This window comes from Ranitomeya imitator, chromosome 4, assembly GCF_032444005.1.
Source record: "Ranitomeya imitator isolate aRanImi1 chromosome 4, aRanImi1.pri, whole genome shotgun sequence".
NCBI lineage: Eukaryota > Metazoa > Chordata > Amphibia > Anura > Dendrobatidae > Ranitomeya > Ranitomeya imitator.
In genome coordinates, this window is record NC_091285.1 from 403,479,987 (window position 1) to 403,505,971 (window position 25,985).

The following is a 25,985-nucleotide window of genomic DNA, read 5'->3' on the forward strand; positions in this document are numbered from 1 at the left end:
TTGACCTACCTCACCGAGAATAAACGTCTCCATCTGAATGGGTACATGTGAAACCTCTTCTTGGACTCAAATTCTCTCTTTCTGTGGAGGGGTATTGGACCTACTATAATTAAAACACCTGTGGCTAGGAGGCGGGGAGTGCACGATCAGAAGGCTAAAGAATACATTTCAAAAACCTGACCTGCACATCCAAACATAGACTGAGTGTGAACAGGTGCTGAACCCAGAGTCGCCAACTCGTATATAGTTAAGTAAAAAGGGCAGCACACTGCAGCGCCAAAACATGCAAACTTGAAAACACGAAATTTGAACTGCATTACTGCACTAGAAATATGAAAAATGAGAGCTTTTAGCGCATAAAAATGGCCATATTTATGTGTACCTCGTAGCCACTTTACGGCATCTCTCTTATACGAGGTCCTACGCTTGACCTACCTCACCGAGAATAAACGTCTCCATCTGAATGGGTACATGTGAAATCTCTTCTTGGACTCAAATTCTCTCTTTCTGTGGAGGGGTATTGGACCTACTATAATTAAAACACCTGTGGCTAGGAGGCGGGGAGTGCACGATCAGAAGGCTAAAGAATACATTTCAAAAACCTGACCTGCACATCCAAACATAGACTGAGTGTGAACAGGTGCTGAACCCAGAGTCGCCAACTCGTATATAGTTAAGTAAAAAGGGCAGCACACTGCAGCGCCAAAACATGCAAACTTGAAAACACGAAATTTGAACTGCATTACTGCACTAGAAATATGAAAAATGAGAGCTTTTAGCGCATAAAAATGGCCATATTTATGTGTACCTCGTAGCCACTTTACGGCATCTCTCTTATACGAGGTCCTACGCTTGACCTACCTCACCGAGAATAAACGTCTCCATCTGAATGGGTACATGTGAAACCTCTTCTTGGACTCAAATTCTCTCTTTCTGTGGAGGAGTATTGGACCTACTATAATTAAAACACCTGTGGCTAGGAGGCGGGGAGTGCACGATCAGAAGGCTAAAGAATACATTTCAAAAACCTGACCTGCACATCCAAACATAGACTGAGTGTGAACAGGTGCTGAACCCAGAGTCGCCAACTCGTATATAGTTAAGTAAAAAGGGCAGCACACTGCAGCGCCAAAACATGCAAACTTGAAAACACGAAATTTGAACTGCATTACTGCACTAGAAATATGAAAAATGAGAGCTTTTAGCGCATAAAAATGGCCATATTTATGTGTACCTCGTAGCCACTTTACGGCATCTCTCTTATACGAGGTCCTACGCTTGACCTACCTCACCGAAAATAAACGTCTCCATCTGAATGGGTACATGTGAAACCTCTTCTTGGACTCAAATTCTCTCTTTCTGTGGAGGGGTATTGGACCTACTATAATTAAAACACCTGTGGCTAGGAGGCGGGGAGTGCACGATCAGAAGGCTAAAGAATACATTTCAAAAACCTGACCTGCACATCCAAACATAGACTGAGTGTGAACAGGTGCTGAACCCAGAGTCGCCAACTCGTATATAGTTAAGTAAAAAGGGCAGCACACTGCAGCGCCAAAACATGCAAACTTGAAAACACGAAATTTGAACTGCATTACTGCACTAGAAATATGAAAAATGAGAGCTTTTAGCGCATAAAAATGGCCATATTTATGTGTACCTCGTAGCCACTTTACGGCATCTCTCTTATACGAGGTCCTACGCTTGATCTACCTCACCGAGAATAAACGTCTCCATCTGAATGGGTACATGTGAAACCTCTTCTTGGACTCAAATTCTCTCTTTCTGTGGAGGGGTATTGGACCTACTATAATTAAAACACCTGTGGCTAGGAGGCGGGGAGTGCACGATCAGAAGGCTAAAGAATACATTTCAAAAACCTGACCTGCACATCCAAACATAGACTGAGTGTGAACAGGTGCTGAACCCAGAGTCGCCAACTCGTATATAGTTAAGTAAAAAGGGGAGCACACTGCAGCGCCAAAACATGCAAACTTGAAAACACGAAATTTGAACTGCATTACTGCACTAGAAATATGAAAAATGAGAGCTTTTAGCGCATAAAAATGGCCATATTTATGTGTACCTCGTAGCCACTTTACGGCATCTCTCTTATACGAGGTCCTACGCTTGACCTACCTCACCGAGAATAAACGTCTCCATCTGAATGGGTACATGTGAAACCTCTTCTTGGACTCAAATTCTCTCTTTCTGTGGAGGGGTATTGGACCTACTATAATTAAAACACCTGTGGCTAGGAGGCGGGGAGTGCACGATCAGAAGGCTAAAGAATACATTTCAAAAACCTGACCTGCACATCCAAACATAGACTGAGTGTGAACAGGTGCCGAACCCAGAGTCGCCAAATCGTGTATAGTTAAGTAAAAAGGGCAGCACACTGCAGCGCCAAAACATGCAAACTTGAAAACACGAAATTTGAACTGCATTACTGCACTAGAAATATGAAAAATGAGAGCTTTTAGCGCATAAAAATGGCCATATTTATGTGTACCTCGTAGCCACTTTACGGCATCTCTCTTATACGAGGTCCTACGCTTGACCTACCTCACCGAGAATAAACGTCTCCATCTGAATGGGTACATGTGAAACCTCTTCTTGGACTCAAATTCTCTCTTTCTGTGGAGGGGTATTGGACCTACTATAATTAAAACACCTGTGGCTAGGAGGCGGGGAGTGCACGATCAGAAGGCTAAAGAATACATTTCAAAAACCTGACCTGCACATCCAAACATAGACTGAGTGTGAACAGGTGCTGAACCCAGAGTCGCCAACTCGTATATAGTTAAGTAAAAAGGGCAGCACACTGCAGCGCCAAAACATGCAAACTTGAAAACACGAAATTTGAACTGCATTACTGCACTAGAAATATGAAAAATGAGAGCTTTTAGCGCATAAAAATGGCCATATTTATGTGTACCTCGTAGCCACTTTACGGCATCTCTCTTATACGAGGTCCTACGCTTGACCTACCTCACCGAGAATAAACGTCTCCATCTGAATGGGTACATGTGAAACCTCTTCTTGGACTCAAATTCTCTCTTTCTGTGGAGGGGTATTGGACCTACTATAATTAAAACACCTGTGGCTAGGAGGCGGGGAGTGCACGATCAGAAGGCTAAAGAATACATTTCAAAAACCTGACCTGCACATCCAAACATAGACTGAGTGTGAACAGGTGCTGAACCCAGAGTCGCCAACTCGTATATAGTTAAGTAAAAAGGGCAGCACACTGCAGCGCCAAAACATGCAAACTTGAAAACACGAAATTTGAACTGCATTACTGCACTAGAAATATGAAAAATGAGAGCTTTTAGCGCATAAAAATGGCCATATTTATGTGTACCTCGTAGCCACTTTACGGCATCTCTCTTATACGAGGTCCTACGCTTGACCTACCTCACCGAGAATAAACGTCTCCATCTGAATGGGTAAATGTGAAACCTCTTCTTGGACTCAAATTCTCTCTTTCTGTGGAGGGGTATTGGACCTACTATAATTAAAACACCTGTGGCTAGGAGGCGGGGAGTGCACGATCAGAAGGCTAAAGAATACATTTCAAAAACCTGACCTGCACATCCAAACATAGACTGAGTGTGAACAGGTGCTGAACCCAGAGTCGCCAACTCGTATATAGTTAAGTAAAAAGGGCAGCACACTGCAGCGCCAAAACATGCAAACTTGAAAACACGAAATTCGAACTGCAATACCCCTCCACAGAAAGAGAGAATTTGAGTCCAAGAAGAGGTTTCACATGTACCCATTCAGATGGAGACGTTTATTCTCGGTGAGGTAGGTCAAGCGTAGGACCTCGTATAAGAGAGATGCCGTAAAGTGGCTACGAGGTACACATAAATATGGCCATTTTTATGCGCTAAAAGCTCTCATTTTTCATATTTCTAGTGCAGTAATGCAGTTCAAATTTCGTGTTTTCAAGTTTGCATGTTTTGGCCCTGCAGTGTGCTGCCCTTTTTACTTAACTATATACGAGTTGGCGACTCTGGGTTCAGCACCTGTTCACACTCAGTCTATGTTTGGATGTGCAGGTCAGGTTTTTGAAATGTATTCTTTAGCCTTCTGATCGTGCACTCCCCGCCTCCTAGCCACAGGTGTTTTAATTATAGTAGGTCCAATACCCCTCCACAGAAAGAGAGAATTTGAGTCCAAGAAGAGGTTTCACATGTACCCATTCAGATGGAGACGTTTATTCTCGGTGAGGTAGGTCAAGCGTAGGACCTCGTATAAGAGAGATGCCGTAAAGTGGCTACGAGGTACACATAAATATGGCCATTTTTATGCGCTAAAAGCTCTCATTTTTCATATTTCTAGTGCAGTAATGCAGTTCAAATTTCGTGTTTTCAAGTTTGCATGTTTTGGCGCTGCAGTGTGCTGCCCTTTTTACTTAACTATATACGAGTTGGCGACTCTGGGTTCAGCACCTGTTCACACTCAGTCTATGTTTGGATGTGCAGGTCAGGTTTTTGAAATGTATTCTTTAGCCTTCTGATCGTGCACTCCCTGCCTCCTAGCCACAGGTGTTTTAATTATAGTAGGTCCAATACCCCTCCACAGAAAGAGAGAATTTGAGTCCAAGAAGAGGTTTCACATGTACCCATTCAGATGGAGACGTTTATTCTCGGTGAGGTAGGTCAAGCGTAGGACCTCGTATAAGAGAGATGCCGTAAAGTGGCTACGAGGTACACATAAATATGGCCATTTTTATGCGCTAAAAGCTCTCATTTTTCATATTTCTAGTGCAGTAATGCAGTTCAAATTTCGTGTTTTCAAGTTTGCATGTTTTGGCGCTGCAGTGTGCTGCCCTTTTTACTTAACTATATACGAGTTGGCGACTCTGGGTTCAGCACCTGTTCACACTCAGTCTATGTTTGGATGTGCAGGTCAGGTTTTTGAAATGTATTCTTTAGCCTTCTGATCGTGCACTCCCCGCCTCCTAGCCACAGGTGTTTTAATTATAGTAGGTCCAATACCCCTCCACAGAAAGAGAGAATTTGAGTCCAAGAAGAGGTTTCACATGTACCCATTCAGATGGAGACGTTTATTCTCGGTGAGGTAGGTCAAGCGTAGGACCTCGTATAAGAGAGATGCCGTAAAGTGGCTACGAGGTACACATAAATATGGCCATTTTTATGCGCTAAAAGCTCTCATTTTTCATATTTCTAGTGCAGTAATGCAGTTCAAATTTCGTGTTTTCAAGTTTGCATGTTTTGGCGCTGCAGTGTGCTGCCCTTTTTACTTAACTATATACGAGTTGGCGACTCTGGGTTCAGCACCTGTTCACACTCAGTCTATGTTTGGATGTGCAGGTCAGGTTTTTGAAATGTATTCTTTAGCCTTCTGATCGTGCACTCCCCGCCTCCTAGCCACAGGTGTTTTAATTATAGTAGGTCCAATACCCCTCCACAGAAAGAGAGAATTTGAGTCCAAGAAGAGGTTTCACATGTACCCATTCAGATGGAGACGTTTATTCTCGGTGAGGTAGGTCAAGCGTAGGACCTCGTATAAGAGAGATGCCGTAAAGTGGCTACGAGGTACACATAAATATGGCCATTTTTATGCGCTAAAAGCTCTCATTTTTCATATTTCTAGTGCAGTAATGCAGTTCAAATTTCGTGTTTTCAAGTTTGCATGTTTTGGCGCTGCAGTGTGCTGCCCTTTTTACTTAACTATATACGAGTTGGCGACTCTGGGTTCAGCACCTGTTCACACTCAGTCTATGTTTGGATGTGCAGGTCAGGTTTTTGAAATGTATTCTTTAGCCTTCTGATCGTGCACTCCCCGCCTCCTAGCCACAGGTGCTTTAATTATAGTAGGTCCAATACCCCTCCACAGAAAGAGAGAATTTGAGTCCAAGAAGAGGTTTCACATGTACCCATTCAGATGGAGACGTTTATTCTCGGTGAGGTAGGTCAAGCGTAGGACCTCGTATAAGAGAGATGCCGTAAAGTGGCTACGAGGTACACATAAATATGGCAATTTTTATGCGCTAAAATCTCTCATTTTTCATATTTCTAGTGCAGTAATGCAGTTCAAATTTCGTGTTTTCAAGTTTGCATGTTTTGGCGCTGCAGTGTGCTGCCCTTTTTACTTAACTATATACGAGTTGGCGACTCTGGGTTCAGCACCTGTTCACACTCAGTCTATGTTTGGATGTGCAGGTCAGGTTTTTGAAATGTATTCTTTAGCCTTCTGATCGTGCACTCCCCGCCTCCTAGCCACAGGTGTTTTAATTATAGTAGGTCCAATACCCCTCCACAGAAAGAGAGAATTTGAGTCCAAGAAGAGGTTTCACATGTACCCATTCAGATGGAGACGTTTATTCTCGGTGAGGTAGGTCAAGCGTAGGACCTCGTATAAGAGAGATGCCGTAAAGTGGCTATGAGGTACACATAAATATGGCCATTTTTATGCGCTAAAAGCTCTCATTTTTCATATTTCTAGTGCAGTAATGCAGTTCAAATTTCGTGTTTTCAAGTTTGCATGTTTTGGCGCTGCAGTGTGCTGCCCTTTTTACTTAACTACTGTATATACGAGTTGGCGACTCTGGGTTCAGCACCTGTTCACACTCAGTCTATGTTTGGATGTGCAGGTCAGGTTTTTGAAATGTATTCTTTAGCCTTCTGATCGTGCACTCCCCGCCTCCTAGCCACAGGTGTTTTAATTATAGTAGGTCCAATACCCCTCCACAGAAAGAGAGAATTTGAGTCCAAGAAGAGGTTTCACATGTACCCATTCAGATGGAGACGTTTATTCTCGGTGAGGTAGGTCAAGCGTAGGACCTCGTATAAGAGAGATGCCGTAAAGTGGCTACGAGGTACACATAAATATGGCCATTTTTATGCGCTAAAAGCTCTCATTTTTCATATTTCTAGTGCAGTAATGCAGTTCAAATTTCGTGTTTTCAAGTTTGCATGTTTTGGCGCTGCAGTGTGCTGCCCTTTTTACTTAACTATATACGAGTTGGCGACTCTGGGTTCAGCACCTGTTCACACTCAGTCTATGTTTGGATGTGCAGGTCAGGTTTTTGAAATATATGAAAATTATACATTCACACTGAAGGCATCAAAACTATGAAATAACACAAGTGGAATTATATACTTAACAAAAAATTGCGAAACAACTGAAAATATGTCTTATATTCTAGGTAAAAAGTAGCCACATTTTGCTTTGATGACTGCTTTGCACACTCTTTGCATTCTCTTGATGAGCTTCAAGAGGTAGTCAATCTTGAAGGAGTTCCCAGAGATGCTTAGCACTTGTTGGCCCTTTTACCTTCACTCTGTGGTCCAGCTCATCCCAAACCATCTCGATTGGGTTCAGGTCAGGAGAATGTGGAGGCCAAGTCATCTGGCGTAGCACCCCATCACTCTCCTTCTTGCTCAAATAGCTCTTACACAGCCTGGAGGTGTGTTTGGGGTCATTGTCCTGTTGAAAAATAAATGATGGTCCAACTAAACGCAAATCGGATGGAATAGCTTGCCGCTGCAAGATGCTGTGGTAGCCATGCTTGTTCAGTATGCCTTCAATTTAGAATAAATCCCCAACAGTGTCAACAGCAAAGCACCCCCACACCATCACAACTCCTCCTCCATGCTTCACGGTGGGAACCAGGTATGTAGAGTACATTCGTTCACCTTTTCTGCGTTGCACAAAGACAAAGGTTGGAACCAAAGATCTCAAATTTGGACTCATCAGACCAAAGCACAGATTTCCACTGGTCTAATGTCCATTCCTTGTGCTCTTTCGCCCAAACAAGTCTCTTCTGCTTGTTGCCTGTCCATAGCAGTGGTTTCCTAGCAGCTATTTTACCATGAAGGCCTGCTGCACAAAGTCTCCTCTTAACAGTTGTTGTAGAGATGTGTCTGCTGCTAGAACTCTGTGTGGCATTGACCTGGTCTATAATCTGAGCTGCTGTTAACTTGCGATTTCTGAAGCTGGTGACTTGGATAAACTTATTCTCAGAAGCAGAGGTGACCCTTGGTCTTCCTTTCCTGGGGCGATCCTCATGTGAGACAGTTTCTTTGTAGCACTTGATGGTTTTTGCCACTGCACTTGGGGACACTTTCGAAGTTTTCCCAATTTTTCAGACTGACTGACCTTCATTTCTTAAAGTAATGATGGCCACTCGTTTTTCTTTACTTAGCTGCTTTTTTCTAGCCATAATACAAATTCTAACAGTCTATTCAGTAGGACTATCAGCTGTGCTTCCACTAGACTTCTGCACAACACAAGTGATGGTCCCATCCCCATTTATAAGGCAAGAAATCCCACTTCTTAAACCTGACAGGGCACACCTGTGAAGTGAAAACCATTCCCGGTAACTCCCTCTTGAAGCTCATCAAGAGAATGCCAATAGTGTGTAAAGCAAAAGGTGGCTACTTTGAAGAACCTAGAATATAAGACATAATTTCAGTTGTTTCACACTTTTTTGTTAAGTACATAATTCCACATGTGTTAATTCATAGTTTTAATGCCTTCAGTGTGAATTTACAATTTTCATAGTCATGAAAATACAGAAAATCTTTAAATGAGAAGGTGTGTCAAAACTTTTGGTCTGTACTGTATGTTAATAGCATTTCCTTCTGGTGACAGGTTTCATTTGAAGTGGGTTTACATGGCACAATTATGCTAAGTAAATGGCGATTGATTGACTGCATACAAGCTGATCAGTGTTTGTTTAATTGCCGGTCTAGAAAGGCTGACTACAATTCTACAAACACAGATTGATCTTTACTACAATCGCTCTCTGTAAAGAGAATTTTATATCATCGACAGGAAGCACACCTCCTGTTTACACAGGACAATGTTCTGCTGATAATAATGATTATTAAGCCCACTTAAAAAACATTGAACCCAACAAATCATCACTTTGCGTGTTCACCATGTATTTGTTGACCTGTTTAGTGGGCTGATAATCAAGAGCAGTCTAAAGAACTTAGTTAATCTTAAAATGCATCAAATTTACCATAGTGATTAATGCTGTTTCATAAATTTGGCACATTTTTACACTATCTAGTCTAAGTTAACACCTATTAGTTGGATTACTTTGTATAAAAACATTTGTTCACAGCGTCATATGAGACTACTACTCTCTCCTGCTAAATCAGTACCATTTAATCCCCCTTTAAATGGGACAAATATTTAAATAACCCCAATACTAGTAGAAATATACTAATACTCCATGTACTATTCTATGGAAACCATGATCCGTAAGCAGGTAATTACCTCTTCACTATACTTTCCAACATATGAGTAGATCTCCGAGAGCGCACTCATAGTGTTGAACTCATTCATGTGCATACGCGATTGCTCTGCCAAGTAAGCATTCATATCTTGGTCACTGATAGCTGGCATTTTGGCAATGTCAGAATAGTACCTGGAAAACAGAACAAATAGAAAAAACATTTTTTTAGAGTTTAAAGCAATCAGAAAAACTCACAAAATTTTATTTTTACTTAAATAACAACGTTTTGAATATGGTGGCAATAATAACTTTTTTACCCGTGAAAATCTATTTTTTTGGTTCACTGGTAATTTTAGTGGGTTCATTTTAAGGCACATCGAGTACCGCTTCTTATATCAGGGGTCATTGTACAATATTCATTTTCTACAGTCGTATAAAGGTCGATAGATTTCTTTACAGATTCTCATGGTCCCCTTGATAAATATATTAAAGTCAAAATGTTTGATACATTTTCATTTATTTTGAAGCTGTCAACAATAAGTGAAATAAATCTTTGTTGTATCCCTTGGGCTTCATTGTATTTCAATTCCCTAAAGATTTTCCCATCTTCTGACTCATTAAGGAATGTTGTATTCTCCATGTCCTTCATCCCTCATGTAATTCCTGTATAAGCGGACGTAGCACGAGGAAGGCAATCAGTCATTGCCATTCACATCTGTGCTTTGCTGTCAACTAGTTAATTAGACTCAATCATTTACATATTTAATTTCTTCATTCTGACATTCTGTGCACCAAAGAAGTCAGCAACATGATACATGATTTTATAATTAGGAGCAGAAGTCTGATACTAGAATAGCTAACAGGTGTCCTGTGGCTATCTTAGTGACACCTACTGAGTAGAGCAGAAAACTTAACAAGTGCCACTGGACATGGACACCTTAGATGATAATAATTGCAGATTTTAAATCCATAATTACACTCATTATGTTTTTTTAGCTCCTGATCAACCCTTTAACCAGCCAAAGTCTACAACCTGAATATTTATATATATATGACTCATGTGTGATCGAATATGGAAGAAGAGCTTTGCATTGGAAACCCCATGATCATGTTCGCTATCAAGTAGAGAAAAGCTCCAAATCAGAGAAAATGCAAGATTCACAAACTATTAAGTCTCCTCCAAATATTTAGTGAAATTCTAAGGCTATGTGACACAACCCGGAAGTAGCAGCACTTCGGACACAGCAGCGCATGTTCTCTACGTCCAAAGTACTGCCTTCTATTGAACGCAGGTAAATCCGTATGTGTTCACTGAGCCATGCGGATTTACCGCATTCAATACATTTTGTATTGGTGAAATTTCTCTAGCATCTCCACAATAGAAATTGACCTGCTGCGGTCCTGAAAGACGTGCCACATGTCAGTCTCCGTGGGTGATCCGCAGGCGCACATACATGGGATTTCTAGAAATCCCATCCACTATGTTATACCATCTTGTCGCTAGGGTTTTGACGCTGCATAAATACGCAGCGTCAGAACCGCAGCAATTCTTGATCGTGGGCACATCCCCTAAGTTTTAAACCCATTCCTATTTGCATTGTGAAATACAGAGTAGCAACAAGGCTCCTAAACACTTATTTGGCAATCACAAGTCTGCAAATTCATTTGTATTCAGGAAGACACATGTGAATGTGTCCAAGCCGGCATTAGCAGGCTGTACTTTGATTTTTTTTTTTTGCTGGTACAGGTGGGAAAACAGCAGCGAGAAAAATCACTATTTTCTATTTCAATGTAAAACATAATTACCACCAGCTGTGAATTTTTTGATTCAATAAAAAGTCACATCAAACACATGGAGCTATGCTAAAAGTTTTTCTTTTTTCATATTAAGTACCTTTTACTCATAATGTAAAGAATGAATCACAGCATGTGTGGTGTGGATGGACAAAATGGCTTTGCGCACACTGGCAATGGTATATGCCAGCACAATATGTTTGATACAACACCAAATGATCTGCGTATTCACAAAGTATTAGGCATAAAAGAAAAGGAAAGCAGATGGGTTATCATTATGTTATCACAGACATTTTCTCAGGCCAGAAGTTTACAACATATGGAACATACTTCCAATACGTCTCTCTGCACTGCATGGCAGTGGTAGTCAGGAATGCATGTGACTAACATTCTGGGTGCTTGATCACAAATCAATAGTCAATCTCAAGACTAACCCTAAGTTCTGATATATGCAGTATTACATTATCATTGTGTGCATGGGACTAAATATTATCCCCCTGACCCAAGTTTAATTTATGTTTCCTGATCTTGGGGCAGCATAAAATTGGGCAGAGAACCTTATTCTAGCACTAGGTCACTTACTGGGCCTTTGGATGTAGTTTTGCTTGTGCTGTATGAACCTACATTTTTATGGTCTTCTCTCCTTCATTGAATGACTAGTTTCTGCCTTTGCAGAGCGCAAGCAGAGAGATATCAATCAGTAGTGGAGACAGGAACCAACTAGAGCTCTAATAAGCTCTGTTCTATGGCTAAATGTCAATTAATTGAGAAGACTAGCAGGGTCACAGCAAATTAAATAGTGTTTTTAAATCTAAAATAAAGCTATTAGGGTTTCTGTCGATACTTCATGCCAGACTCCATTTAGGAAGGAATATCTCCTTTAAATCATATTTCATTTTATATTTGACTGTTTTGAAGATAGCAGCCATACACAAGAGATCTATTGATCCACCAGATAGAAGCAAGGGTGGCTTATTACATTTTGATGTAGAAAAATAACGTATTAAATATGTGTTTTGAAATATAACATTTACAGTATAACTGCCTTTTAAAGCAATACTCCAGCGGTTTTTTATTCCACCACAGGAGTGGTGCTTTAAATGTAATTCCCTTGTTCCCTGTCTCATTCTCACCTGCTGCCACCTTCATTGTTTTCCAGCATAGCCGCCCTTCAGTCTCTGATGAAAAAGTGACCAGCCGTCAGCTCCAGTGTTTCACGGAGTGGCGCAGAGTCAATACGAGAGCCTAATTCTGCCTCTCAAACTTTCATTGAGAGCTTGTGACGCAGCTCAAGACCGGAGCGGCGCCGATTAACCGTGAAGACGCCGGAGGGTCAGTATATAACCCTGGACAGGGGACTTACATTCAAAGCGCCACTCCAGCGCTGAAAAAAAATGCTGGTGTGGTGCTTTAAGGAATACATGATAAAGAAATGATGAACATACAATACCTAGGCATTATTTAAACGAAACTTACCTTTCCACCCAGTTTTTATAACTTGGGATGTCCTTGGCATAAAGGAGTTTGTTTGAAGGAGAGTCCTTCCCTAAGCGGTGCTCTGAAGTTGAGCATGAGTCCATAAATGTCTGTGCCACCACAGACAGACAAGCATCTGTAATGCTATTTTTGTGGATGTCAAAGACAAACTGGGGATTTTTTATGACATTGACCCAGAACCTTAATGGTAAGCTGGAAAGAGAAACAAAATATACTTAGCATTAAACAGATACTACACCATATTTAACTAAAATAGTTTTTTTTAGAATGCAAAACAATACTTATCCCTTATTTTTCATGTTTATACTGTATTTTGCATAAAAATGTGCTTTATATTTGAAAGAACTACATTTTATTACATTTATGCTCTAAAAAAAGTTTTTAAACAAATCCCAAATACCTAAAAATTCCCTGCTGGTTATTACATAATATATTGAGGTTATTTTTTTCTGATATACAGTAGAACTCCAAATGCGTTGCATAAGCATAGAATTGCATGCTGAAAATCTTGCTATCATCACTGTTGTGAATTCTGCTCTTGGGTTCCCTCCAGTGGTTGTTGGTGGGAATGCAGTTGTCTCTGACTCGCATTCCTGGCCAGGTGTATCGGATGATTACAATTCTGACTGGGATATTTAAGTGGGCAGGATCCTTTAGCCCTTGGCAGTTGTCAATGTTACTTGTGAAGTATTGGATCACTTTCTGGCTTCTCCTGTTGCTGCCAAATTCAGCAAAGATAAGTGTTTGGTTTTTGTATCTGTGGCACACTGCTGTGTGCTTGTTTCAGTTTTATTCCTGCTCTGATTGTAGGATTCACTGGAGTTGCAGATTTACGCTCCTACATCTTTTAGTAGATGTAGGAAGTCACTTGTATATTCTGCTGTGTATGTTTTGAAGGGTTTTTATACTGACCGCACAGAACTCTGTCCTATCCGGTCCTATCTAGCTAGAGTGGCCTCCTGTGCTAAATCCTGTTTTTCTGCCTGTGTATGTTTTTTCCTCTCCGACTCACCGCCAATATTTGTGGGGGGCTGTCTATCCTTTGGGGATTTTCTCTGAGGCAAGATAGTATTCCAATTTCCATCTTTTAGGAGTATTTAGTCCTCCGGCTGTGACGAAGTGTCTAGGTGTGTTAGGTACACTCCACGGCTACTTCTAGTTGCGGTGTTAAGTTCAGGATTGCGGTCAGTATAGTGGCCACTTTCTCCAGTGAAAGTTCTCATGCAGCTCCTAGGTCACCAGATCATAACACACCACCAACTCTAGAGGAAGCTAAGGAGCTTCCTTCCTACAGTTTTACGATGAAGTTTAATACATGAATTGTGACACAGAGACCAGTTTGAAACCAAAGGGCATTAGTGAAGTATTACCTAGTTCATTGCATTTCTACTATTCGGTACAGGGGAACAGGGGAGAGTAGGGTGAGTATAATGTGGTTGTTTTTTGCTTTTTTTTAACCACTTTTAGACCCTTTGCAATCCCACGAAAACAACGGATTGGTAACATTAAGCCATTTTGCTAAACAAAGGTGAATTCAATTTTTTGGTAAAATTTGAGGTGAATTCACCTCAAAATTGTTTCTATCATCTCTAGTCATAATGGAATAGAGTGAAATGAGCTAAACACATTAAATATATTGATTTGCAGGAAAAGCTTGTATTTTATTCACAAGTTAATTCTTGGCTTAGGAGTCCAGTGGGCGGTGCTATCCAGTGATTGATAGTCTTCCAAGTATGAATAAATGAATACGTTATAAATGATACTGACTGTTCCATAAACCCATATAACAATCTGTTCACCCCTCCGACTCTACATTCTGCCCACAGAAATGATTGCAGGTACAACATCAGATATTTCCTTCAATATCTATAAACTTATTAATTTTTTATTTATTAATTATATTTGTTTATATAGCGCCAACTTATTCCAGAACACATCATTATTTTTCATTTTTATGTGTATACAACTAATAATGTTAGCACTGCAATTATCAATTCACAACCCAAAGTTTTGCTGGGAAATAAATGACATTTTTTTAATAAAATATGTAAGAAATTGGAAAATGGCATTTAAAGGCATACTATAGGAACCATAAGGCGGAACGGCTGCATCTTTTTAAGGACCAGTTGCTGTGAACTATTATTATCAGGGACCTTTTAGGTGATCCCTGTACAGAAGCCGAATACTAGGCGTGCGGGATTCTTCCTGTCCCCAGTGACACTGAACTGGATCAGGGACATGTACACACAGCCTGGGCACCAAGAAGTGTCTGACTAATGAAGCATTAGCATATTATTAACATTATCTGCGCTTTTAATCTCAAACTGATTGCAGCCACTCAGGCTAAATGAACAGGAGGTTTATTTAAAGGGGTGGAGGGAGGGAGAGAGGAAATGAAGAAATGATCTCCTTGCAATCAGATTAAATTAACTTTGAGTCACTTCTTGAAGACCTCCTCATCAATGAGCTGCAGCACAGGCTTCGCTCAGCCCTGGATCACAGCGGAAAATACATTGTCATCCTCAATCATCCACTAAATGGTGTTGGGTTTCAGCGAGATGCAGATCTTGCATAGCCAAACAGAAACCAACAAATCTCAAGTCACACAATACGCCTGTGAAGAAATGGATTTCAGAACCTTTGTAAATGAATGATTACAGGTTGTGTATAAACAGCGCTACTAGTGTAATGAATGAAATATATCAATTGCATGGAAACGTTTCTTTAAACCAAAGGCAGGCTGGGGCTATCTATATATTGTGTCCTAAACTCTATGATTCCTTTCCTACCTTTGCTCTTGGCAAAAGCTATCCAGAGACATATGCCTGAAGATTACTAGCATATAAAAAGAAAAAGGTGATTTTGTGATATTCTGTCATGAGATGACTATGCTATATTTATCTAAGTGTCAAAGTCCATCTAGTGGTTGTGATACGTATTGCAGCTTGTGAAAGGGGTTGGCCCATGAATAAAGTTAAGGGCCTATTCACACTCCATTTGCAATGCACAGATGTTTCCTTACCTGTCTTTATTTACTGTTGGCTTAATATATGTCAAGATGCTTGCTTCAAGATTATTAGCATTATAAAAAGAAAAATGGTTTTGTGATATTCTGTCATGAAGCGGCTATGCTATATTTATCCAAGTGTCTAAGCCCACCTAGTAATTATAATATGTATTGTAGCTTGTTAAAGGGGTTGTCCCACAAACAAAGTGCATTTAAATGAATAGATCTTTGAATAATAATACGTTTCTTAATTGGATGTGTTATAAAAAAATGTTCCTCTGCTAAGATAATCTTATTAAATTGCACCCACTATTATTTGCCGATCAAGGGACAACCATATTAAAGGGAACTGGTCAGCAGGATTGTGCATATTAACCTATACACAGTGTCAGGTTGGCGCCGTTATCTATATATATAATTGTCTAAGGGGTACTTCCATCTGTCTGTTTGTCTGTAATGGAAATCCCGCATCGCTGATCAGCGACAGGCACAGTCCGGCCACGAATTTGCCCTTCCCCACTCCTCTCCAGTCAGTGCCCCCACCCTACTCCCCAGTCAGTGCCCCCATAGTGGTTTAGCAGTCCGTTAAATGGACGGAGTTACACCGCGACATAACGCGGTGTAACATAGTCTGTTTATGCTGCTATTAACCCTGTGTGACCAACTTTTTACTATTGATGCTGCCTATACAGCATCAATAGTAAAAATATCTAATGTTAAAAATAATAAAAAAATAAAAAAATCATTATATTCTCACCTTGCGGCGCCTTTCCCGCTCCTTGCAACGCTCCGGTCCCAAGAATGCATTACGGCAATGACCGGACATGACGTAGCAGTCTCGCGAGATGATGACTTAGTGATCTCGTGAGACCGCTACATCATCACGTGTTATTGCCGCAATGTATTCTTGGAACCAGAGCATCGTGAAGAGAATCGCTAAACGCCTGGGCTGGATACGAGGGCCGCCGGAAGGTGAGTAATATAACTATTTTTTATTTTAATTCTTTTTTTAACAGGGATATGGTGCCCACATTCCTATATACTATGTGGGCTGTGTTATATACTACGTGGGATGTGTTATATACTGCATGGGCTGTGTTATACAGTATACTGCGTGGCCTGTGTTATATACTACGTCTCTGTGCTATATACTACGTTGGCTGTGCTATATACTACGTGGCTGTGTTATACAGTACAGACCAAAAGTTTGGACACACCGTCTCATTTAAAGATTTTTCTGTATTTTCATGACTATGAAAATTGTACATTCACACTGAAGGCATCAAAACTATGAATTAACACATGTGGAATTATATGCTTAACAAAAAAGTGTGAAACAACTGAAATTATGTCTTATATTCTAGGTTCTTCAAAGTAGTCACCTTTTGCTTTGATGACTGCTTTGCACACTCTTGGCATTCTCTTGATGAGCTTCAAGAGGTAGTCACGGTAATGGTTTTCACTTCACAGGTGCGCCCTGTCAGGTTTAATAAGTGGGATTTCTTGCCTTATAAATGGTGTTGGGACCATCAGTTGTGTTGTGCAGAAGTCTGCTTTGCACACTCTTGGCATTCTCTTGGCAGGCGCGGGGACAATTGAATAATGCTGAGGAGGCAGCGTCAAGAGGCCATGAGTGACGGCTGTGGTGCATATTGATTAGGGGGGGAAAGACCTGCCCCCACGACTATTTCAAGGTATGAGGGACAAATTTCAAAAAAGATTATTTCTGCGGTTACAGCACCCAGAACTAAAAGAGCCACTTTGTCAGAATGCAGCATTAGTGCTGCACAAGGTGGATCTTTTAGTTACAAACGCCTTGGGGGGGGGGGTGACAGGTTCCTTTAATGAGATTCTCGTGCCCTGAGGCGTGGCTGGTGTATATGGTGCTCTGATTACATATTCATAATGCAGACTACTGCCCCTAGTTTGCATAATGAATATACTAATGTGTGCATTTGAAAAAAGCATGTCACTTAATCAATATGGTGGTGCCTGCACACTTTCTCTTATCAGTTAGTGCCTATTATCTGTGTTTCAAAGGAAAAAAAAATCACCACCACTATTGAGTTGTCAGGTGTCCTGCGCATTAACATCTATCGTGTTCTGATAGATGCTACTTCGCAAGCATCTCCGCTGGCTCCTTGTTGCTGCGGCCAAAAAAAGGAACACTAGAACAAAATGGCGCCGACGGTGGCGGTTGTGCAGTATCGGAACACGATAGATGCTAATGCGCAGGACACTCGACGGCGCAGTATTGATGGTGATTTTTTCCCCTTTGGCCTGGAATGAAGAGGGCCAAAAAGAATGTGCGCGAAAGTTGAAAGTGAAAACAAGAAGCTCCATGGAACTGACAGTAGGCTGCTGGTGGCAGGACATGTGAGTAGTTGGTTGAGTATTTTTTAACAATATACATTTATTATGCTTCAGGATCAGTGCATAACAAAATTCATTCATAGAAAATAACCTAGCTATGAATTTTATTTCCCGGTAAAATCTGCTCACCTTGCCAAATTTGGATCTCGGCAGATCCGCTTATCTCTATTGCTATATTGTGATCTGCAATAAGGGGTTTATCCTATTGGCTGTATTATGGCACTCAATAGATAATTTCACAATTTTGGATTTAAACAGAATTTTGGTAGAAAAAAAGCCTTGGAATGCCCGCGTATGCGATCAGAGGTACATAAGTGTACAGCTGGGTACCATAGAGATCTATGTGTGCCACATTACATTACAACTGAAGTTTTAGGAATCGGTAATATCCAGCTATATGTATGAGCCCTTATAAGTATTTATGCTATTTTTCTACCATTATCATTTCTTACTTACCAATTGCTCTTCCAGGTGTGTCTCACATGGGGATCATGAATATTATGCTTGTCCGCTTGCTCATCCAGGAAATCAAACATATATTTGATGGCAAGAGGAAGAGCACTGCCTCTGTGTGCTGTGCTAAATATGGTTTCAAACAAGTCATCCACAAACTTCTGTAATGTTCCCTGTTAACAATAAAGAAATAAAGTCAGAAATAAGACATATAATATATTATCAAGTGTTCCAGTCTAAGTTTTTTGGCATGAACTCAATGTAACAAAAACAGCAATACATAAAAGTACAATACATAAAAGTGACATATGGACATGATAGGTAGTGTTCATAGTAGGAATAATAATAATAATAATAATAACATTTTGAGACAGTTGTAATGGAGACAGTTAATATATTTTTACATGCAATTCTGCAATGGACCAAGATAAGTAAAATAACGAACAAAAGAAAGAAACTAAATCTTTTTTCATATCTACCCCATCTTCATTTTACTTTTACGTGCGTTCTACGGGCACTTTAGTAGATAGACATTATGAGTTTCATGGTAGCTTGGTTCTGATGCAAACAACATAAGCTAATGTGTGCCTGCGGAGTAACATAAGTGTGTCTGCTATGAAACAAAGAAAACTAAGATAAAATCATGTACTGGTGAAAATGGTAATCCAACTGTTTTATGAAGATGAAAACTAATTCCTACGAGCGGCAAAGGAATAAATTTAATCAAAGTGGATTTTGACAACACCTGCTTGTGTTATGCAAGATTCAAGGATATGAATATTCTAGTTCTGGAGACACCTGCACTTGGTGATTTCTTTTTGCATACCATTCAGCAAGCAACACAAATAACTAATATACTGGAAAAACGGATAGAAGGAATGTATTTTAAATAGGTCCCATACGCAGATTTCACAGATCTAAGTAGTAGAGTACTGTGCCAAAGTTTTAGGCAAGTGTGGAACATTTTTTGCAAAGAATGTTTTGAAATATAAAAGTGTTAATTGTGTATTTTCTTATCAATTCATAAAATGAAAAGTGAATGAACAAAAGAGAAATCCAAATCAAATCAATATCAAAACAGCATTAAAGCATTAATAATTTTTGTACATTTGTACAATTTTTTTTAAAGAATGGGACAGGTAGGTGGTTCCAAACATCTTAGAGAACTAACCACAGATCTTTTGTGGATGTAAGCATGTTCAAATCCTTTGGTTTCTTCATGTAATCCCACATATACAGTACTTGATGATGTTGGGACCGGGGCTCTGTTTGGGCCATTTAATCACTTCTACAATGTCTTGATATTCTTTACAAAGAAGATAGTTTTTCATTATATTGGCTGCATGTTTAGGGACGGTATCCTTGTGCAGAATAAATGTGGAGCCAATTAGATGCCTCCCTGATGGTATTGCATTATGGATAGTTATTTACCTGTATTAAGGACATCAGTAATCCTGGCCAAATCCCAAACTCCATTTGTTTGCCTAAATTTGCAAGGAACATCCACAATGCTTCACTGTTACCTAGAGACACTCATTAGTATATATTTTTATATTCCTTCGGCAAACAAACAACCTTTTTTAACAGTCAAATATTTCAATTTTGAACTCCAATGCACCTTCTCCCAATTTTCTGTACCACAGTTTATATGTTTTTTGTGTATGGCTTTTGGCCACAATTATTCCATGAAGACAATTTCTGGCCAGACTTCTGTGAACAGTAGATGGGTATAGATGGGTAAAGCTGGATCCCAATAGTGATTACCATTTCTGAGCTGATGGCGCTGCTGAACATGTTTTCAGTTTGAAGGGATGTAAGCAGGATGTGTCTACTGTGTGAACATAGCTTTAAAGAGAGCAGATCATGTCCAATAACTAAGAAGGGGCTTGTACGCACAGCTGACTCAGCATTGCATCAGTCCGGAGCAGGATGTCAGTCAGTGCTGTGGTTTGCTGTCAGCCACCATTCTCAGTGCTGTGAGCTGTGCTACTGGCAAGCCTGCATGACTGAAAGCCGGAGGCTCCCAGGAGAAATAGAGTTACATTTTGCCTGGGTGGCACACTTTCATTACTGCAGCCAGACACCTTCATAACACTATAAACCTGATGATTAACCGTATATATGAAAGTTTAATGGAATCTGTCAGCAGGTTTTTGCTATGTAATCTGAAGACAGCATGAGATTGAGGCTGAAACAGAATTAGGGGATGTGTCACTTGTACTGTTTACTAACTGTGAAGGATTTATAACTAAGAGGCTAACATTGCTGACTACATTAGACTGGTAACGCCCCCTCCTGTGATAAGCAGCCAAGTGTCTATGGACTTTGTACACTGAGAGCCTGGTGTGGGCGGGGTTAGCTTTCTCAGCTGTGCTTCATTCTAAATCTGAAAGCTCTGACTGCTGCACCCAGTAAAGTAAGTGATACATCATTGGATTCAGCTTCTCTTTTCCTATATCATGCTGCTCTCAGATGTGGTAGCAAAAAACTATGGATAGAATCCCTTTAATAGAGTTACCGGACATGACAGGTTCCCTTTAAGATTTCTAGTACCTTTCTTTACTCTCACACATGGCTCTATAACAGCATATTCAGCACCATGCCTAAAATCAGCCTAGAATCATTCAGTGTCCTTCGGGTTTTGGTTTTGGTTACTTTGTACTAAACACAAAATATAAAGCTGCATGGAAGAACAGATCTTTGGTATTTGTATACTTTTACTGGAGCATACGGGGATCTGATCTCTGCTCCTGAAATTCACTGACTTTGTCATTTACAATATATATCAATTAACATACATATAATTAATATCCCCCAACTTGGAACTGCAAATGCTAAGGCTTGAATAACAGACTTATTACGGGTGGTAAACAATTATAACAAAGAGAGCATTTATAAAAAATAATATTATGTAAATAATTCATCAATACTAACATGACTTTGTTTTGCTTATTAGTTTTACTCATTTTTTTGCGTCATTATTTTGCAGGGTGCATGTATGTCAGGAAAAATGGATTTTAAAGTTTACCGTAGGACACCATTGCTCTATCTATTCATAACTAAGCTTGCTTTCAACAGGAAATAAGTTTTAGAGTAAAAAAAACAAAACGTTTTATTATAACTTAGTTGTACATCCCAACTTTTCTTGAGTTCATACTTTTAGCATAAGTGACCCACTTGATGCAGGAGCCCCATTGTTCAGCACCATACTGTGCAGCTTCCCTTGAATAAGCTTTTTAAGTCTGATTCTTTATAATGATACCTCTAATAAGGTCTTTATAATAATGAAACGTTACAAAGAAGGCTTCCTCCTATGCAGTGTCTACTGTACTCAGTTCTGAGCGGAGAGAATACTGTGAGGAGGAGTGGCTGCCATGAATACAAGTTGCTGGCATTTAATAAATGAGAAGTCAACAGTGTAAAGTTATTGAGCTGTCATGCAATCATTCTCCATAAAGAAATTCTTGCGGGGAAAGACAAAGCTTTCTCCAAAAGATGCCGTTTACTTGTCTGACAGCTTTGAGTGCTTTATAAAAGGTCTGTCCTTGTCATTCACTATTTTCTAATATTACTTTGCAATGATGAATCCTGAATTATTTTCCTCTTGGTTTCGGGGTTTGTTTGTTTTTTTGCACACTAAGACTTAGCAAAAGGCAAACCAAAGTATATAGTAACAGAATGTAACCGAAATTGGAAAGCAAGAAGCATTGTTTGTTGAGCACATAAATAACCTTCAATCCTGGCATTGTCACTGTAGGAAAGAACGGGGCGCTCACAATAAAGATATAGCAAGTCTAATATGTGATGAACAGACAGTAGAACCTGCCCAACAATGGACACAGGAGAAGGAAAGCCACATAGGATATGGGCACATAACGTCTTCCTCTGGCAGATTCCACCTAGACCCCTTCAAAAAGGGCCAAAAATATTTTAAACAGAAAGCATACAGGTCCTTCTCAAAAAATTAGCATATAGTGTTAAATTTCATTATTTACCATAATGTAATGATTACAATTAAACTTTCATATATTATAGATTCATTATCCACCAACTGAAATTTGTCAGGTCTTTTATTGTTTTAATACTGATGATTTTGGCATACAACTCCTGATAACCCAAAAAACCTGTCTCAATAAATTAGCATATCAAGAAAAGGTTCTCTAAACAACCTATTACCCTAATCTTCTGAATCAACTAATTAACTCTAAACACATGCAAAAGATACCTGAGGCTTTTATAAACTCCCTGCCTGGTTCATTACTCAAAACCCCCATCATGGGTAAGACTAGCGACCTGACAGATGTCAAGAAGGCCATCATTGACACCCTCAAGCAAGAGGGTAAGACCCAGAAAGAAATTTCTCAACAAATAGGCTGTTCCCAGAGTGCTGTATCAAGGCGCCTCAATGGTAAGTCTGTTGGAAGGAAACAATGTGGCAGAAAACGCTGTACAACGAGAAGAGGAGACCGGACCCTGAGGAAGATTGTGGAGAAGGACCGATTCCAGACCTTGGGGAACCTGAGGAAGCAGTGGACTGAGTCTGGTGTGGAAACATCCAGAGCCACCGTGCACAGGCGTGTGCAGGAAATGGGCTACAGGTGCCGCATTCCCCAGGTAAAGCCACTTTTGAACCATAAACAGCGGCAGAGGCGCCTGACCTGGGCTACAGAGAAGCAGCACTGGACTGTTGCTAAGTGGTCCCAAGTACTTTTTTCTGATGAAAGCAAATTTTGCATGTCATTCGGAAATCAAGGTGCCAGAGTCTGGAGGAAGACTGGGGAGAAGGAAATGCCAAAATGCCTGAAGTCCAGTGTCAAGTACCCACAGTCAGTGATGGTGTGGGGTGCCATGTCAGCTGCTGGTGTTGGTCCACTGTGTTTCATCAAGGGCAGGGTCAATGCAGCTAGCTATCAGGAGATTTTGGAGCACTTCATGCTTCCATCGGCTGAAATGCTTTATGGAGATGAAGATTTCATTTTTCAGCACGACCTGGCACCTGCTCACAGTGCCAAAACCACTGGTAAATGGTTTACTGACCATGGTATTACTGTGCTCAATTGGCCTGCCAACTCTCCTGACCTTAACCCCATAGAGAATCTGTGGGATATTGTGAAGAGAAAGTTGAGAGACGCAAGACCCAACACTCTGGATGAGCTTAAGGCCGCTATTGAAGCATCCTGGGCCTCCATAACATCTCAGCAGTGTCACAGGCTGATTGCCTCCATGCCACGCCGCATTGAAGCAGTCATTTCTGCCAAAGGATTCCCGACCAAGTATTGAGTGCATAACTGAACATTATTATTTGATGTTTTTTTTGTTTGTTATTAAAAAACACTTTTATTTGATTGGATGGGTGAAATATGCTAATTTATTGAGACAGGTTTTTTGGGTTATCAGGAGTTGTATGCCAAAATCATCAATATTAAAACAATAAAAGACCTGACAAATTTCAGTTGGTGGATAATGAATCTATAATATATGAAAGTTTAATTGTAATCATCACATTATGGTAAATAATGAAATTTAACACTATATGCTAATTTTTTGAGAAGGACCTGTATATGCACAGCAATGTCAAAACCACTTGCTGTGCATATGTTCTGTCTTCTTCCACTTCTTTTAATTGCTTTGAAAGATGTGACGTGGCTAAAAGTAGTGGTCAAGTCTTCTGCCGGATTTCATTTGGAAGGCGCCACCATCTTGATATTGAATTAGAGAAAAAACTTCATCAGCAAAGCTACCAAAAAAGACATCCAGAAAAAGATATCAGAAAAGACGCTACAGGGAAAACAATGCCTGTGTTTACTTAGAGGGGTGACATACCCTTGGAGAATGTTTCAATTGTGTAGTATAGGTATTAATGACTACACCTCTTTGGTAATAATATGTGGATTGCATGTTATTCAGAATGCTAAAAATATAAATATCTATGAAATACCGTTCATTTCTCTGATAACAACTATATTTAGTACAATACATCAAGAAGAGGACATTATTAAAAGTGAATTAACCCATTCCCGCCGCGGCCCTTTTTCGTATTTTTGTGTTTTCGTTTTTCGCTCCCCTCCTTCCCAGAGCCATAACTTTTTTATTTTTCCGTCAATATGGCCATGTGAAGGCTTATTTTTTGCGGGACGAGTTGTAATTTTGAACGACATCATTGGTTTTGCCATGTCTTGTACTATTAAACAGGAAAAAATTCCCAGTGCAAAAAAGTACAATCCCAGATTTGTTTTTTGATTGGATTTTTTTCTAGCTTCATTAAATGCTAAAACTGACCTGTCATTATAATTCTCCAGGTCATTACGAGTTCATAAACACCTAACATGTCTAGGTTATTTTTTATCTAAATGGTGAAAAAAAATTCAAAACTTTGCTAAAAAAAATGCGCCATTTTCCGATACCCGGAGCGTCTTCATTTTTCGTGATCTGGGGTCAGGTGAGGGCTTATTTTTTGCGTGCCGAGCTGGCATTTTTAATGATACCACATTTGTGCAGATACGTTCTTTTGATCGCCGTTATTGCATTTTAATGCAATGTCGTGGCAACCAAAAAAACGTAATTCTGGCGTTTTTAATTTTTTTCTCGCTGCGCCGTTTAGCGATCAGGTTAATGCTTTTTTTATTGATAGATTGGGCAATTCTGAACGCGGTGATACCAAATATGTGTAGGTTTGATTATTTTTTTTATTGTTTTATTTTGGATGGGGCGAAAGGGGCGTGATTTAAACTTTTATATTTTTTTCATATTTTTAAAAACATTTTTTTTACTTTTGCCATGCTTTAATAGCCTCCATGGGAGGCTATAATCTGGCACCACTCGATCGGCTCTGCTACATAGCAGCGATCATCAGATCGCTGCTATGCAGCAGAAATGCAGGCTTGCTATGAGCGCCGACCACAGGGTGGCGCTCACAGCTACTGGGGATCAATAACCATAGAGGTCTCAAGGACCTCTATGGTTACCATCCTGATGCATCGCCGACCCCCGATTATGTGACGGGGTCGGCGATGCGCTCATTTCCGGCCGCGTGGCTGGAAGCGCCGGTTAAATGCCGCTGTCAGCATTTGACAGCGGCATTTAACAGGTTAATAGCGGCGGGTGAATCGCGATTTCACTCACCGCTATTGTGCGCACATGTCAGCTGTACAAAACAGCTGACATGTCGCGACTTTGATGTGGGCTCAGTGCCGGAGCCCACATCAAAGGGGGAGACATGACATGCACCGTACTAGTGCTGCGCATGTCGGGAAGGGGTTAAAGCCAATGAGCAATATTTTTTTTAGCAAGTCAAAAATTATTATTATTTTCAAATATCACTAAATCCCCACTTCCCATCGGTAAGTCCTCTTTTCAATACAAAGCTCCAAATCTGACCTCCTGCAGACACATATATTCTAACCTTCAGATTGGAGCATTTAAGTAACCTTTTCTAACAATGCCTGTGGAGTTGAACTAGAAAGATTTGAAGGATTTTGGAATTGTTAGTAGTCCACACCAGTGCCCTGCAAGGCTTTTCCTACCTTTCCAGTTTCATCAGCACCTCTTCTGATTAGTAGGCCTGGTGCAACGTCGAGCATGCGTCCTGCGAATCCTTTTCTTCAACTGTATGTGACTTGCTGGAGCCTTTTTTTTAGAAGT

The 25,985-nt window shown here is 40.2% G+C and overlaps 1 protein-coding gene across 2 annotated transcripts in view; it reads right to left on the bottom strand.

Annotated features, from left to right (window-relative positions):
* The window catches only part of PLXNA4 (plexin A4), a 1,110,285-nt gene that overhangs the window by 13,029 nt on the left and 1,071,271 nt on the right, over positions 1–25,985 (bottom strand). For both annotated transcript variants that reach the window (XM_069765352.1, XM_069765353.1), the window contains 3 exons: positions 18,348–18,517; positions 12,491–12,703; positions 9,262–9,412 (listed from right to left, as the gene is read on the bottom strand). In XM_069765352.1, coding sequence (XP_069621453.1) covers positions 9,262–9,412; positions 12,491–12,703; positions 18,348–18,517 — 534 coding nt within the window. The remainder of the gene's footprint in view (positions 1–9,261; positions 9,413–12,490; positions 12,704–18,347; positions 18,518–25,985) is intronic.